At 41.3% G+C, this 14,137-nt stretch overlaps 1 protein-coding gene across 1 annotated transcript; it reads right to left on the bottom strand.

Moving 5' to 3' along the window:
- Positions 1–9,044: 9,044 nt before the first annotated feature.
- Positions 9,045–13,183, bottom strand: foxf2b (forkhead box F2b). The gene is made up of 3 exons (XM_069152869.1): positions 13,153–13,183; positions 11,496–12,486; positions 9,045–9,791 (listed from the first exon to the last, which is right to left on the bottom strand). The coding sequence occupies exons 2-3, from the start codon at positions 12,466–12,468 to the stop codon at positions 9,619–9,621; spliced, it is 1,146 nt and encodes a 381-aa protein (XP_069008970.1). The 5' UTR covers positions 12,469–12,486; positions 13,153–13,183; the 3' UTR covers positions 9,045–9,618.
- Positions 13,184–14,137: the final 954 nt, after the last annotated feature.

The raw sequence follows: 14,137 nt of genomic DNA, 5'->3' as shown, positions 1-14,137 counted from the left end.
TATTAAAACGCTTTTAAGGGTGTGCCCAAAAACATGCCGAACATTTCACTTAATGACCCACATTGCGAGACATTTATTATTTCCAATTAAATTTTCATATTGACAGCCATAAAAATAACCTGAATGTATCAATTTTGAAAAGGTGAAAGTGATTTAATTGTTTGTGTGTGTGTGTGTGTGTGTGTGAGAGAGAGAGAGAGAGAGGCTTAAAGGTTACTGACTGAACCGGTTATAACCTCCTCTCCATCTTTTCGATATGAAAGCTGTGCGTAAAAACTTGGAAATATTCCACCGAAAACAGCTCTTGTCACATCTGTTACATCTTAATACTGACTGGAGTTATAGGGCCTTTTCAAGAAATGAAAGATATTAAAAAATGTCTGGATAATTAAGCCTCCAATTAGAGCTAAGGTACGGCCGATTAGGAATGCAGAATGAGTTGATATCAATCACTCCGCAGTCTGTTGTGAGAAACTATCATCAGCTGCGGTTGAACCTCTGAATAAACAGACGGACATGAAAGAGTGTGAGGATCCCTTCCCCCCCCTCCCCCTCCTCTCCCTCTCCCTCCCACCGACAGCGCCAGTGGGCGGTGTGTGTTGGAAACTAATTAAAGGTTAAATGAAGATCATTTGGCCGAGCCGGGTGAGAAAAGGTTCCCTGGGTGCGAGCGGCTGCTGAGACCGAGGTGGGATTTTTTTTTTTTTTCTTTTTTTGTTTGGAGGAGGAGGAGGAGGAGGAGGTGATGAAGACCTCCAAATGTCATTCACACTGAGCGGGTGTTAACAGGAGCCATCACCTTTTCAAGGGGTTTTCTGGGAAGTTCTTGTTCGGTTTGTTGATTGCAAAATCTTATAAAAACAACACACAAAGTTCCTCAGCAGAATCAAGATAATAATCTAAGAGTTTTACAAATACAGAGATGGTTGCCGTTAATCCATCTTTTTCTGCTGATAAGTAACACCAATGAATAATCTACGTGAAGGCTATTATCAGTTAATTCGCATGGAAATTACAGGCTAAAAATAGCAGCCATTATTAATGTTTGACCTTATGTTTTTATTTATTTATAATACAGTTCAATTTACGATAAATAGCTGTATTTCTATTATGTTTTTTTTAAATGACCAGTACCCTTATTTTATAGATGCCATTTACCGAGAAACATGTTCCCATATTTTGTAAAATAAATAAACATTGTTGTGTCTAAAACTATCAGAAAAGGGGAAATTAATTTGATTTCTTTAATCTTAGATATTTAGAAGCTTGTAAATTAAATCATATTAAAAGTCTGCATGTGATATAAAATGGTCTTGTAGGCTCGTTACCTACATTTGATGTCATATTAGCCAAGATAGAGCTTCTTCTTTTTTTAAGGTTGCATGAAGCAGAAAATGTGTAAATACTTTTGTAGAGTTTAAATGTTGAACAACGTGAAACCGAGTTTAACTAAACCCCCTGAATATTATGTAATTCCAACATATTCCTAACGCCAATATTTCATGACTCTCTTTCATAGAACCGTTACAGCCGAGATCTTAGAAAGCTGTGGAGAGAAGAAGCGTTTTTTGGAAACCAGGTGAGTGAATATATAAATGTATATAGAACAAATATGCATTTATTAATATATGCAGCAGGAGCGAGGAGGGGTTAATATAACGATGCAATAAACAGATACATGCCAACTTCTTTATCTTATCTCTGGCTTGGAAACTGACACGTTTTTCAGAGAAGCACCCATTTTCAGAATTTTCAGAAGTTACAACGGAGGAGAAAAAACAGAACCAGTAATCTTGAATAAACCCATGATAATCTGTAAAAGGAGTTCATTTCTCACTGGTGGGTTTTCATATGGCCTCTTTGTTCTGTGATTTGCATGTGTCTGCAGGGCCAGGGGAGGAGGAGGAGGAGGAAACAAACGCCGTCACCTGTGAGGTCCCGGCTCTCTGGATGTGTCCGGGGACTCCTGCTGCTCACATCAGATGGCCAACAACTGCGTCTGTCGGCAGAGTAACGTGCAGCACAAACCCCTCTACCTATCACAACTGATAGTTCAATAAAAACACAATATCCTGGACCAATAACAACATTACACGTTATCTAAACGTCCTTGTAATTTAATAATATTACAATCATGATAAATTGCTTAATTCTTTTTTTATTGGACAACTTTTAAACATTCTTTCCATTTGAGATAAAGTTGAAGGCTGTAATCTCACTTTGTTGTGTTCATGTACAACACGCTCCTGCCCCCCAGTGGTCAGTGCGTAAAAGTGCACAATGGATGCGTTTGACCATTAAATTAAATTACATTTCAATTCAGGTCCCCTAATATATATCTATAACGCACTATAGTGTATTTGTTGACAGATATAAGTGTGTATTATTCATGTTTTCGTCAATAACTCTTCCTCGGGATCTGCAAAAGTGAAGGTGTATGTTAGGAGCACAACCAAATATAAACGATGTTGTTGTAACTGTTGTCAAACTCAGTCACATAGAAGTACCTATAAAACTCCAAACAATTACATAATTTATTCAACCATATAGGCTATTAAATGTTAATATGCTGCCATTTAATGCTATTTGAAGGACTTGAATCTAAGTTTCTCCTCCTTTATATGTTCAGAAGTCCTTTGTTACCTTTTTGCTCCCATTTGAAAGGAAATAATGCCTTTTTAAAATGTTTTTTTTTTTAACCCAGACACTGATGTATAGGTTATGGATAACCTAATGTAAAACACAAATTACTAACACGATGCAATATTTTCATTTCTGCACAAGATCCACATGAAAAATGTCGAATTGCAACAAAAAAATATGGTATTTATACAGAAGAACATTTCATTTGATATCAGACATGAAATGAAGCGGTCTGTGGCGGGTTTAATGATTTAAAATGTATTTCATAATAATTTTACAATATCTACATGATACCTACAGTCATTGAAACAATGTAAAACTTTCTTTATTTCTGCTTTTCATTTCCAGATATCATCACTGAACGTCTGATCTGGAAATCAAGGCTCAGGAACAGAGAGGTCACTGGTTGGAGTTGAGGTAAGAGGAAACACATTAGCATTAAATAGTATTGCACCGCCCCCTGCTGCCACATTAATGCACGTGCACCATCAGCAGCTCCGACAGGAACAAAAGGAAAAACCTGAGTTTTATGAGCAAATGTTTGTGTGTACAGTCCTAAACATGAGATAAAAAAAACAATGTTTTTAAAATTGTGTATCTTTTCTGGTGACCTGACGTCAGTTTGCGGTTTATTTTTCTCACAAAGTATCACTCCTGCCGGGTTGATTATGAAATTCTTTGGAGGCACTTCAACGTTATCAACAGTGTTTATATTAAGTGTCTAATTAAACACAGACGAAATTTCCAAAATATCCCAGAAACCCTCGCAGCCATGCACTCAAAAGAGCTCATTGGAATTGGTTTTCAAATAAATATCTGCCAATCATCCATGTGCAACACATTAATCTTGTGTTTGGTGCTCCGGCTGCGACTGGTTTGAGGAAGGCGAAGCTGTTCTCAAGGCCGCAGAGCGCAGTGCGGCAGTGTTTCAACCTTTTTACCCCAAACTGGACATTTGAGAGCAGACAGCTTCCCAAATAAGGAGTTGGGGGGGGGGTTCCCCTAAGATTGAGCTGTTTCTCATTTAGTTGCCCCGGAAAATGTTCTCGCATGATAACACACCAGAACAAAACGTATCTGTCTTTACTATCATGCTAGTTTGAATAAAATCCAGATTCACAGAGAAGAAGAAATTATGTAAATTGTGTTTACCACATCAATATTCACTGATGTTAAAACAACAAAAAAAGAAACGTCTTTATAGTCTTTTATTGTGAACTTGTAGTCCGTAAATAACTAAAGTAAAATGAACAAACTTAAAATATTTGAATGTATGCAATCATACGCAAAGGTTGGTTTCATCTGTGGCTGCAGTTTTTTTTTCCCCCATAAAAGAAACATCTACAAGACTAAACACATTCTGATTTATATAATCTAACAGAACAAAGATGTATTACATTCGTAAAACAACAAGCTACAACACAGTTTATTGGTCAAATTATTTCAAGCTACTTCGACAAAAAACAAAACTTTTCTGCTAAACTCTGCCCCCTAGTGGATCCTCCAAAGAGTTACACCTCCCTTCATCTTTTCTTACTTCTTCCAACTATCCCTTTCTAAGTCAACATGCAGCCAGTGTAGTAAATGTAAATCGTATATATATATATGTACATATATGGTAGTATTTAGGGCTTTATCACCTCAGCGGTCTCCCATTCATCCAACCACACACACATTCACACACTGTCGGCTGCAGAGCTGCCATACAAGGTGCTCGCCTGCCTTCTGGAGCAGCTTGGGGTCTATTGTTCTATGTCTGGAGAAGAGAGGTCAACCTGGTCTACCATCTGATCCCGAGACTCCTCTGGTAGGTCGTCAGCCTCGCTGCAGATGTCCGACATTATTTGAGAACTTTAGACTCCAGGAGGCTCCAAAAGTTTCCAGCTTGGGAAACTTTCCTTGAAGGTCAGCTCCGTCTCCTCAGAAAGCACAGCTGCAGCGAGAACAATCATCTTCAGGAATTGCAGAATTTCAGAAGATGTCTGAGTGTGCGGAGCGTAATCGGTGACAGCAGCGCCATGTCCAAACTGTCCGATGCAGGAAGCTGAGACAGATGTTGAAGAGGAAAAAAACAAAAAAAAAAGCAGCCTCATTTCCTGTCTGTGAGAAGTGTTTTTGGCTCCAATAGAGGACGAGTAGCGACTCAGATGAAGACCTCTTCAGTCCCAACAGAGTGAAGAAAGAAAACAGCAACACCTGAAAGGAACATTTCCAAACTCTTGAGCCGGGAGCTTTTTCTCAGACATGTTGCCACGTGGACGCAAGGAGGACAAATCCATCACAAATATTCCGATTTAAAATATTAAACCTGTTTCTACCATTTGGTTGAAGAGATGGAAATGTAATGTGATCAGTCAGTTGCTGCTGGATGACTGGATGGATGGACCAAACATTTCTTCCATAAAATCATGGACATGAGACTCCTACAATAAGTACAAAACATTATGAGCTGAGTCTAAATGCAGATCAGAGTCTGCTCTGATGTGTTGAACCTGACAGGCTCTAAAATTCACAGACGATGAGGTCGACCAAACAGACTGGTTAAAAATGAATTCCTGGATTTGGTTCAGAAGTTGTGGGTACTGATGCGGCTCAGAGGGCTGATTTGAAACCTTCGGTGTCAAAATGTTTTCAATACTATATATTTAGTTACTCATTTCCTATTGATTTGTACCACTTCCTCTGCACTGCTTTGATTTTTTTTTTTTTTTTTTCTCTGCTGGTGTTAGTTTCTTTTCTTTTAAATATTTGCTCATTTTCTTTTCTCCAAGTTCTGAATACAAATAATCACATTTGGTAAAATGTGGCGTTACTTCAGGAAATAGTACATGTGTCTACATAAATGTAAATCACAGGATCCGCTTTGAGTTCACGCTTTCTTTATTGCAACACTGCGATCATGAAACCGGTGCTTTACTCGGGTTTGAAAGGAAAGTTTATCTGTACAAGACATTTTAATACTACTGTGATTCGAAGTAGTTTAAATAAAACATAAAAGACAAAATGTAAAAAAAACACTTATTAAGATGGAAATTAAAAAGAGTTAAATAGAAAAATGATATAATGAAAAATACACAAAGATAAAAGTTGCAGTGTAAATTTAATAAAATGGCTTTTAACTTCACTGATTGAAGATGAGCACTGACTTTTAATCGTTGACCTTGTGTTTCCAATACCGGAAAAAAGAAAGAAAATTCTGTCTCATCCAGTCGTTGACTTGTTCGATGGACTAACTCCGAGCTTTTACGGGATTATAATCCTCTATTTATGTGTGAATTTGCGAGTCATCTGCAGTAATTGTGGCAACGTGTTTGCTGTTTTCCATCATCTGAGTTCGTGGTAGCAGGTAGATGTTGAACAGAAGAGGACCGAGGATGGAGCCCTGGGGAACTCCACTGGTCAATTGTTGTCCGCCCAGATTTGAAATTAGGGATAGACACAAAGGAGTCGCTGTCTGTTGATATGTTGGGGTCGATTGTGTGAAATGCAACGCTGAGATTCAGTAATATTCAGACTGAGATTGTGCTGCTGTCTGTGTTTAAGTGGAAGTCTTTGAGGACTTTGATGGAATCAAAATCACAACCGGAGGACATGAATGATTTGACTAAAATCAGGAAGTTTGATTTGGATAATTGTTCTTTGATGACATATATAGATTATGCATTTTTTTAACAGTGGCTTGATGATGGCAGTTTTTAGGGTTGTGTTGTTATTGGCTGAGACCTGGGTCACTTTTTCTTTTCTTTTTTTTGTATTTAAAACATTTCTCATTGCTTCTTTTAGTTCTTGTTTCTCAGACTGAGTGTAAATGAGGTCATCTGAGTTCCAGCATCATGTGGACCTGCAGAAATCACCTCTGGGTTACCGTTGTAACCACTAGATGGCAGTCTACTCCGCTATATTTAACAGTGCAGGACCCCCACAAACTCCTGTTCTGGAAAATGCAAGCAGCTGCAGGGCCAGTTTGAGTTGCTTTTCATCATAGACGGAAATCAAACAGGACTTTGTCGTCCAATCAGAGATATTCTTCTGTTTGAAATGTCACTGCTGAGGCTTGGTTCCCCTTTTTGTCTCCGTTACTGATCCCCATATGACACTTGTTGTATCCAACAATGTTCAAAGCACAAGAAGGAGGACCACCATGATTCAGCCGGCTGTGTTTTCCTCACTGAGGTTTAACTCGCCAGCAGATTGTGAAGATGGTGAAATGATGCAGATCACTTCTGCTTCCCTGCATCAGCAGCACATAAGAACTGAAACATAAATTCACAGTTCAAACGAGACATATTCCTTGTTTTTGTGTGAATTTGATCATATTCAATGATTACAAATTGAATTTGACTTTTGTACGTCACAAGAAAAGCTGTTTAAATGAATAAGTGTGACACGTGAGCACTTAAATATTTTTCTCAGAGGCTGTATTTTAGACACAAGCGGTGACTCAGCAGAACATTTTGAGAAGCTGATGATGTCAGAGGTGGAATTAGTGAGCTGCAGCTGCCAAACTATCTGCATACGTGTGCTAATTATGGGATGCTGCGTTTGATTCATGACCAAAAAGCCATGTAGACGCTCACACATACACACACACACACACACACACATACACACACACACACACACACACACACACACACACACACACACACACACACACACACACACACACACACACACACACACACACACAAAGTGAAGTGCAGCTCGCAGCGAGTCTGCTTTGTGTTTGTGTGACGAGGCAGCTCTGTGTCAGTCCGATCTGTTTACCGCACTCTAAAAATACCACGTTGTTACATTTCCATAGACTCTGGGCCCCGTCGGTCCGTTTGTTTACATGGCATCTTTCAGATGTTGGCAGCCCTGCATGTCCACATGGAAAGAAGCTGCCTGAGGATGCAAGAAAGACTTTCAGCTGTGAAACATGCAAAAATGGAGAAATATTCAAAGACAGATTTTTTTTTTTTTTTTTAAAGGATTGGGGAAAAAAAAAAAAAATCGTTTTCGCCTCTTTTCGAACTTTAAAAGGACTTTTATGTCTTGATGATCTCACTTTATACCGACAATCTACAACATTGACAAATGTTCATGGTCGCCCTGTGTGCCTCTTAAAGTTGAGTGTCGCTTTGTGTGCGCCAAAAATCACTGCGGTGATCGTCCTCTTCATCACCGATCAACGCCTTCATGAAGTAGAATACAGCTTCTCCACTGCATGTCATTTTTACTTTAGTTTTTCTATCTTATCCAACTTTACACTTCAATTCTACAACTTTTCAGTGGCACAAATCATCCTTCTTACTGTACTGTATCATAGTGTACTTTTATATTTATTTATATATATTTACAGAAGTTGCTACTAACCCTAAAACATCCAACACAAATGATCATTTGAAATATGAATCCTTGTTTTCCATTAAACTACCTATTGAACTTAATTGTAAATTAAGTTCACATCAATCTCATACATTATAAATGATGTTTGCATGGTAATAATTTTATGATAATCCAGCAACATAATATGAAAACTAGCATTTTGCTGAATAGTGAGGAGTTGTACATCATATTTTTAAAGTAAATTTTTGACGTTAATATTCCTTTACTTGTGTAGGATTAAAAATGTTCCAACTGACTGAGAAAGGAGTATGTTTATATAATTGCATTGCTACGCTTACTTTAGTGAAGGATTTTAATACTTGCAACACCACCGTTGTATCACAACTGCATCATCAAACTGAGAGTATTAAAATTATACAAAATTCAGACTTAAACCAGCCTGAAAAATGAAAATGATCCTCTCAGTTAGAAATGCTTTTAAAATCGAGGCAGACCGTTACAATTAAAGCATCTGGTTTTTTTTAATCTGACAAATACGTTTGAAAACAAGTATTTTGAGAGTATAATCAGGTGCTTGCGCCGTTCCTGTATGTTACTGAATGTTTGCAAAAATGTGAATGATTTTTAGAGATTCATTCTGAATCAAAACCTGATGATTAGTGCTGGAAAAAAAACTATTCAATCGTTGCAGTAAAAGTAGCAACGTGGGGACATAAACAATTAAAAAGTCCTGCATTCAAGCCTTAATTTATGTTTTCACAGGAGCATACAGTCAAATTATCAAAAGTAGTTTTTATGCAGCAGCATCTATCCTCTTAGTGTTTATTATAAATGTTATGCATTATCATTTACAATTAATTAATGCTTTAAACATTTTACTGTTGCAAATGAGACAAGTTTAACGTCCGTATTAACTGCAGTACAAGTATGAAGTAGCATTGTGTAAAAGGCCACAAATAATATCAACATTCAATAATCTGTTTGTGTTATATGAAAACTGATTGTCATCTTATTTTAATGCGGAAAACTGATGTGAATGTTTGTGGTAAAAACAGAAGTCTAAAGGAATGTAGCCTAAAATATATATCAGCTTTATTGAAACCTTTTACAAGTCAAAAAAACAAAAAACAAAACAAAACAAAAAAGGTTTGCAAAGGGTTATATATAATAAGTGCAAAGGGTTGTTGCAGTTCTTGAAAAGCCGAAAGCATCATGTGTGTAGTTCCTCTAATAAAATAGTTACATGGAGTACAATTTGTTTGCACGTGTTACAAGAGCAAACACTTTACAATTCGTATTTCTGAGACTTCTTTTGAAGAAGAAAGCTCGTCAGGGTTCGCAGAAAAGGCAGAGTGGTTTTTTTTCTAAAGGCCTCGGGGGTTTCTTCATTCAGTTCCTTCAATGCATAGTTTTCTCAAGTCCAACCAAAAAAAAGAAGAAGAATAAGAAGCATGTAGGAGGCAAACATGTGAAAGCGGGACACCACGTTACATCCTAGTATGAATCCTCCCAAAAAAAACAAAAATTTAAAAAACGACAATCTTTAAAAAAAAAAAAAAAAAAAAAAAAAAAAAGGTCCTCGTGTTTGTTCAGATGTGACGGAGCTGCAGTTTTTAACTGTGACCGTCTCGTGACAAGCAGAGCTCACATCACGCAGGGTTTGATGTCCTGACAGACGCTCTGGGGATGGTGGTGGTGGTGGTGGTGATAGTAGGATCCGCCAGCCGAGGGGTGGAAGGAGGAGATGCCGTTAAAGTTCAACACAAAATCTTTCCTGTCGCACACCGAGGAGTGGCTCTGATAGCGTGGGATCCCCACTGTGGACAGGAAGACACCAGAAAGTTAATGTATACGTGCGTAAAGACATTTCAAATTTGGCACCGAAATATTCTGCGCAAAAACTCTGAGGGACGTTGATGTTTTTTCCGGAAATGGATGTTTTGCATGTCATATATCATCAAAATAAAATTTTTAAAAATACCTAAAGTTGTTCCATAAACCGTAAGAAATGTGACGTCATCTCGGTTCTGACTTTAAATTTTGATTAAAGTGAACACAAAATATAAAGAAATCTCTTTAAAGTGCCACGAACGTCGCCCTGGACCTTTTTAGTTTTTTAGTGAAATCATTTTTATTTATAAAATAAATTAAGTTTATCTAAGCTTCGTTGTCTCATGTAAAGTTGAATTTAGTTATAGAAATGGATTATTTCTTCATATAAAAGCATAAATTACTGAATTCTTCATTAAAATCTTTGTTTTAACACAGGCGCAGTGACTCTCCTCTTAATTTGATTTCAATAAGTATCCCTCCTTCCTTTTCAGCTGTTAATTTAATGCTTTTATTTTGACAGATTTGTACCAATTATCCATTTGTGCCATTTCCCCTTTAAGGATCCCAAACCTGCTGGAATATTTAGATCAGATCCAGGGACCGTCGTTCGTGTCTGTGTGTGAGCGTCTATTTCCAGAAACAGAAAAATAAATGAGGGAGGCTGCGGCTTCGTCAAGGTCATAAGGACTCCAGATGTGAGCGTGTTTTTCAGGGGAAGACAGCAGGCTTTATCCTCCGGGCCACAGCTCGCTGCCCTGTGCCCGTTTTCACAGACAACACACGAGCCCCCCTGACTGACAGCACTCTTGCCGACCCGGTTGTGTACAGTCCAACACATTTCTCCTCAATTAGGACGCTGCGTAAAGTTTAACTAGGCCTTCCCGTCTCTTGTGGATATACGCCGTGGTTGAAACCCACCGCCGGTGTGGTCCGACCTGCGCAGTCTTTGTTTGGTTAACCTCTGGGACCCTTTCAGGGCTCCAGCGTGGTTTGCTCGCCTCGGTGAAATCCCCAGACTTTAGTAAAGCCTCGCTGTGTTCTGTTAAAAGTAAATGAGGGTGAACTGGGGAGGCGAATTAGAAGCGTAAAAGAGCTGTTTTTATCTATCTATTAATTAGACAACATATCCACCGTGACGTGTGTTACAGATGTGGCAAACCGTGGAAACATAAACGAGGCATTAAAAATACACTTTTTTTTTTTTTTTCCAGAATTGTATTTATTTTTTTTAAACCGCCATTATTTTACTGAGTTTAGCAAAGTATGGTCTTTAGGTGGGAATTATTATTCAATAGACATTATATGCAACTTATTTATTCCCTAAAAAAAATATTAAATGGTTGTGAAGTAATTGTATAACTATATTTTTCATGAGTAACACAAAATTATAAATCTATTTTGATGCTCGTTTTGCACAAATATACAAACTCCCATTCTAAATTTCCTTTCCAATAAACTCCATGATTCTATTTACGACAGACAAGAGCCTATTTATGTCAAATATAATTTTATAATTCAATTTTCACTCCTTAAACCTTTTCAAATATTCTCACAGGCCTCTGCTGCAGATAGAAACAGTAATGTTACACTTTAGGCAAACTTGTCCTGCAGATAAAGTTCAGATGAATGATTATTATGTTTCTATCAATTTAATGTAATAACCTGATCATCATACAGTTTGGGGGTACCTGATATGTCGGTGGAGTGGCTGTCCCTGCCGTTCTGGTGGAGATAACTTTGCTCCAGGGAGTAAGGCGACATGCCGGAGTGTAAACCGGAGGATGCTGGGCTGCTGGAGGCCAGAGGCTGCTGTTTGATGTAGGGGGACCCGCCGGAGGACGCCCAGTGTGCGGACGTACTGGCGTACGGGGAGTGGCCGTCCAGCGCGCTGGCCACGGCCGGAGACGACGGTACGGGACTGCTGCTGCTGTCCGGCCCGTACTCCCCGTTAGAAGGCACGGGGCAGCTCGCCATGTACGTGGAGCCGGGGCTCGGCGACATGTGAGGTACGTGGTGGCCGCCGCTCAGCCCGTCGTACCCCCCGGCCATTGAGTTGCTCATCATGTCCAAGTTATAGCCGTTACTGTGGCAGGCGAGGCTGGATGGAGCCTGGAAGTCAAAGCTCTGCGGGAGGATGGAGGAGCCGAAGCCTATGCCATTCATCATCCGGTACATGGGCTTCAGAGCCTGACATTTTCTCCTGAAGCCTCTGGGTCTGCGACGAAACGAGCCCTCCTCGAACATGAACTCACTTCCCGGATCGATGGTCCAGTAGTGGCCTTTCCCCGGCCGGCCCAGCCCTTTGGGCAGCTTGATGAAGCACTCGTTCAGCGACAGATTATGCCGGACCGAGTTCTTCCAGCCCTGATATGAACCCCTGAAGAATGGGAAGCGAGCCTGGAGGAACTGGTAGATCTCACTGAGTGTCAGCCGTTTGGTGGGCGAGCTCTGGATGGCCATCACGATGAGAGCGATGTAGGAGTACGGGGGCTTTTCCGGTCGCCTCAAACCGGAGCTCGTCTTCTTTCCTTTGACGGCGGCGGACGAACTTTCCGTGGCGGCTTGTGGGCTCAGCATGGCGGGATGCAGGACGCCGGACGACGGGCTGGATCTCAGAGGAGGCGGAGGGTCCAGCTGCTGCTGAGGGGTCTCGGTCGTCATGTCAGCTCTGACGTACAACTGGCGTAGAGAGGAGAGAGGGAGGGAAAAAAAGAGGAGCCGTGAGGTGTTTCGGGAGAGAAATATGTCGCCTTCCTGCGATCAGTGTCCGTGAAAGTGAGCGTTACACCACCAGTGGTCCCCAGAATCCCGGTGCAAAATGGAGTGAAAGCTGTCTCCAGTTACGCACGACTCTCCCGTTACGCACGGTGCTCCTTTGACGCATGCAAAGAACGCACGGGGAGTACGCTCTGACAGGGAGAGGAAGAGGAAGGGAGAGTGTGTGTGTGTGTGTGTGTGTGTGTGTGTGTGTGTGTGTGTGTGTGTGTGTGGAGGGGGGGGGAGCTGGTTATCCACTGGAGACTGAGTGTCCAGGGCTGGAGCTCGACACAAGGGGCTCCACTGGGTGTCAAAGCGGCGCTAAGTGGCGCTGTGTGACGCGCCGGGTGGCCATCGACCGCTTTAATAATCCCTCAAGTGGAGGAAACATGAAAAACCTGTCGACTTATTGCATCGCAGCAGTCCAGCCAAACAAAGGCCGACCACCTATCATTTCATAAATACCCCCCACTTCCCCCCCCGCCCCCCATCCGCACTCTGCGCCTGCAAATCTCCCTGAAATCAGTGACGAGTAGAGCCACCTCCCCCTCCCACCCTCTTGCCAAATCTGGCCCCAAGTCCACTCACCGTCCTCTCCAGCGTCGAAGCCCTTCGTCCTCTCCTCTCCTCGTCTTCTTTTCTTCCCCTCCTTCCCTCCCTCCCTCCCTCCAAGTTCAGACGACACGCAATTAAGCCATCTATCAAACCTCCCCCAGACATCCCAATCAACAGCGCCACACGCCAGCCGCACAACTTAAAAAACGCCCCCCCCCCCCCCCCCCCCCCCCTCCTTCTGCTCCTCCAAATACGAAGCTGTGATTTCAGTCCGATGAGCCACAGGACATCAATTCTCCTGACGCAAATAAAACCACCACAACATGCACGAAAGGGTCCAAGCTCGCAGTTGATATCATGATTTCCCCGCCCCCCCCCCCTCACCTCCCACCCACACAAAGCATTCACATGACATCCGCGGCAGAGAAAACCCCAAAAACACATCAACGTTAAGCAATAAAAAGAAAAAAAAAACGCACCATCTTGTATTATTTGTATTATTTCGATCATAATTTCCTCCCAAACGGGACCAGAGGATAACAAAAACAAACTGTCGCGGTGCCGGGCCGAGCCGGGCCGGGCCGAGGAGTGTGAGAGATGGAGAGGTGGTGGGTCTTTTACCGTGCGTGTGTGTAAAGCGCGGGAGGGTTGGGGGGGGGGGGGAGTGGAAGGGGGGCTTTTGCTCTGAGTAAATGACTTTGACATGAGTGGAAGCAGGCTTTTTCCATCAAGCCCGGCCCTGGATACCACACACAGCGCGCCAGTGTCAGCTTACCGCCCCGGGGCCAGAGCCGGTCCCATGGGCCCCCCGCGTTCATTAGAGAGAGAAAAGCGAAATTAGGCGAGCGGGCGTCGACAGTTTCCTCCCCTATGGAGACATCACACACAGATTTGTCCAACATGATGGAGTTATATATCCCATAAAGGTAATATCAACATCCGTGCTGCGACGGAGCGGAGATTATTGGGCTTTGAAGAGCGAAAAAAAAAAAAAAAAAAAAAAAAAAAAAAAAAAAAA

Source organism: Embiotoca jacksoni, unplaced genomic scaffold (genome assembly GCF_022577435.1).
Source record: "Embiotoca jacksoni isolate LCO1_2020_lvr unplaced genomic scaffold, fEmbJac1.0.p SCAF_19, whole genome shotgun sequence".
NCBI lineage: Eukaryota > Metazoa > Chordata > Actinopteri > Embiotocidae > Embiotoca > Embiotoca jacksoni.
This window is presented reverse-complemented; position numbering and strand designations above follow the sequence as displayed.

What these genes read in the sequence shown, in the direction of transcription:
- foxf2b (XM_069152869.1), bottom strand. Translation starts at nt 12,468, where the DNA reads ATGACGACCGAGACCCCTCAGCAGCAGCTGGACCCTCCGCCTCCTCTG. An exon ending in CCACTCCACCGACATATCAG is followed by an intron (nt 9,792 to 11,495) that starts GTACCCCCAAAC and finishes TCCTGTCCACAG; the next exon opens with TGGGGATCCCACGCTATCAG.